Source organism: Solanum stenotomum, chromosome 11 (genome assembly GCF_019186545.1).
Source record: "Solanum stenotomum isolate F172 chromosome 11, ASM1918654v1, whole genome shotgun sequence".
In the NCBI taxonomy this organism is placed as follows: domain Eukaryota; kingdom Viridiplantae; phylum Streptophyta; class Magnoliopsida; order Solanales; family Solanaceae; genus Solanum; species Solanum stenotomum.
This window is the reverse complement of record NC_064292.1, coordinates 38,184,175-38,186,800: the sequence shown is the minus strand read 5'-3', so window position 1 is coordinate 38,186,800 and position 2,626 is coordinate 38,184,175. Positions and strand designations below refer to the sequence as shown.

The 2,626-nt window shown below is 30.1% G+C and overlaps 1 protein-coding gene across 1 annotated transcript; it reads right to left on the bottom strand.

Moving 5' to 3' along the window:
• Nucleotides 1-637: 637 nt before the first annotated feature.
• LOC125845894 (uncharacterized) lies at nt 638-1,710 on the bottom strand. The gene has a single exon (XM_049525384.1). It carries the CDS (start codon nt 1,616-1,618, stop codon nt 638-640), a length of 981 nt encoding a protein of 326 aa, XP_049381341.1. The 5' UTR covers nt 1,619-1,710.
• Nucleotides 1,711-2,626: the final 916 nt, after the last annotated feature.

Below are 2,626 nucleotides of genomic sequence, written 5' to 3'. Positions count from 1 at the left end.
AAATAATATCTCAATATTCTTGGATACAGCCGATTTAGAAGGAACAAGATTGAGACGGGTTCTTATGCCTTTTCATATCATTCTTTTATCGCAACTCATGTGACACTTTTTTATTACTCGAGATTCAAACTACTCTCCCATTGCAAATTTTGTGTGTTTTTTGAGATTCAAGCTACTCCCCAAACTACTCTCTTTCCAAATTTTGTGTGATACTTCTCATTTTATCGAGATACAATCTCTAGCTATTCCCCATTTCAAATTTTGGGTGCACACTTAACAAGATACAAAAAAAAAAAAAACTCTTTAAAGCTAAATTGAATTAAATCCACTAAAAAAACTATACCAAAATAATATATGTTGCAACTATCAATATCACGAAAAATATGGTCAAAATTCACATAATGTAAATCTAAAAAAAGTAGAAACTTCGGTATGTTGGGACAGAGGCAAAGTGCCATAATTTAAGCAACATTTAAAATGTATTAATTTAACTCTAAAATACCAATTTTAACCCTCAATGGAAATGACTTATTTTAGAACAAATATTTCAGAAGGTAATCTGTCTTTCTTGTACTCCATTAACTCGTATAAAAATTGGGACGGAGTGAAGTATTTTTCATGACGCATTGCAAATTATCTAATCCAATTTAAATTCAAAATTAAGTATCAAGTATAGTTTAAAAGAGTTGAATAAGAGAAAGTGTGAATAAAATAGATTAAGAATATGAATTACCTTTGTTGCTCGAGGCTCCAAGTAGAGCAAATTAACCAAAAGCATGGAGATTGAAGCTAGAAGATTAAAACCTTGAACCGCTTCACCCAAGTTAGCGTAAAACCAACGTTTTTGGCTTAGAAAATGACCGATGAATGCCGGGCCAACGCAATAAGCCATAGCCTTAAAGTAAACAGGGTAAATCTTACTTTGAACCACTGCAAATTGCTGCCTTGGCAATGCTCTAGCTAACACATAACTCGAAACAAATGTAACCCAAATACACATCCCATAAGCCACAGAAAACCCCAACAAATGCATCAAACGCATCACATGACGCAAATTCCCTAAAGAGAATATATAAGTAAATACATCACGAAAGAAATCACGTCCTCGCACGAGAATATCTTTCAAATCCTTTATCCCTTCTTCTGCTTTCTCGGATATTTCTCCTTTCACTTGCTCCATTACTTCATCCTTTTTACTCTTCGTTGTATCAACTACATCCTTCGTTTTTTCTGAAACTTTGGTAAAACCTTCTTCAACCTTATCTTTGGTTTTACCAAAAACAGTACTAATTTTCTCTTTACACTTTCCATAGGCATCACAAACAACATCTCTAGCGCTATTTTGTTGGTGTTGATTCAAATAAGGACTCGCAATCCCTTGACCGATATTTGGAAGAACAGAGGTTGCTTCCTCTGCTTTTTCATATAATTTATCTTTCAAATCAGAAACATAACCTGATTTTGGAATTTGAGCTTGTTGTGGGGAGATTAAAACTTTGGTACCTTGATTTTGATCAAATTCAACAACTAAAACAACATCTTCTTTTTTATTGGGAGTGAGAAATCCAGCTGTAACAAGTGTGGATAATACAAGAGAAATAGCCAAAACATTCATCATCCTTTATTATTTATGTGCAAGGAAAGACAAAAAAAATGTGATTTGTTGTATAAGGAATGGAGATAGTGAGATGAAATAGGAGGAATGGTTGATTTTTTTAAGGCAAGTTTGAATGTTTCACACGTCAAGGTGTTAAGCTGGATGAAAAATGTATACGTGTTGCGTCGCATGCGGTTTTCAAATCTACGTGTCTGTTTCTAAATTCACCTCTAAAAAGTAAAAGTATATCAGATGTATATCTGCCCCAATTTAGCTTTTTAACAAAGTATTTTGGAGTTGTCTTCGTTTTACAAAAAATGATCTAGTTTAACTTAACATAAAATTTAAGAAAAAAAAAATTTTATTTTGTGAATCTAAATTAAAGTTATGTCAAATGTATAAAATTGTTTTTTAATCTTGTGATCTTAAACATGTCACGTGAAAGTTAAAATTAAAATTTTACCAAAAAAAAGAGGTCATTCTTTTTTAAATAGACTAAAAAGAAAAGGAGTTCATTCTTTTTGAAACAAGGAGTATTAGATAAGTATTTGAAAGTTGTTTGTGTCTGAAGTAAATTATTATTTAAACTAATTTATTAGAATAGTAATAACTTTAAAAAACAAAAATAGAATGACCATATTTACATTAACGTATAAAATATTTGTTTATTTATAAAATTCAATACGCAAAACTGATAAGCGATCAGATTTAACGAATCATAAAACAAATATGTCATTAGGGGATACAAAACGTCTTTAAAGTTGTCGAAGTTGTGTAATCATATCTAAAACTAATTTTAAATAAGTAAATTTATACTATTTAATTAGTCATCATATCTATAATTTATTATAATTATCACTTACGATTAATATTAACCATTAATTATGTGAGTTGACTTTGAGTTTGTATAATTAGTCACGTTTGTACAATTCATAATATTTGTATAATTCACAACTAACAATTCTTCGTTTGATTTGTATTTGTATATGACGATGATTTCCTTTGGTTTTTTAGTTTTATCACTATATA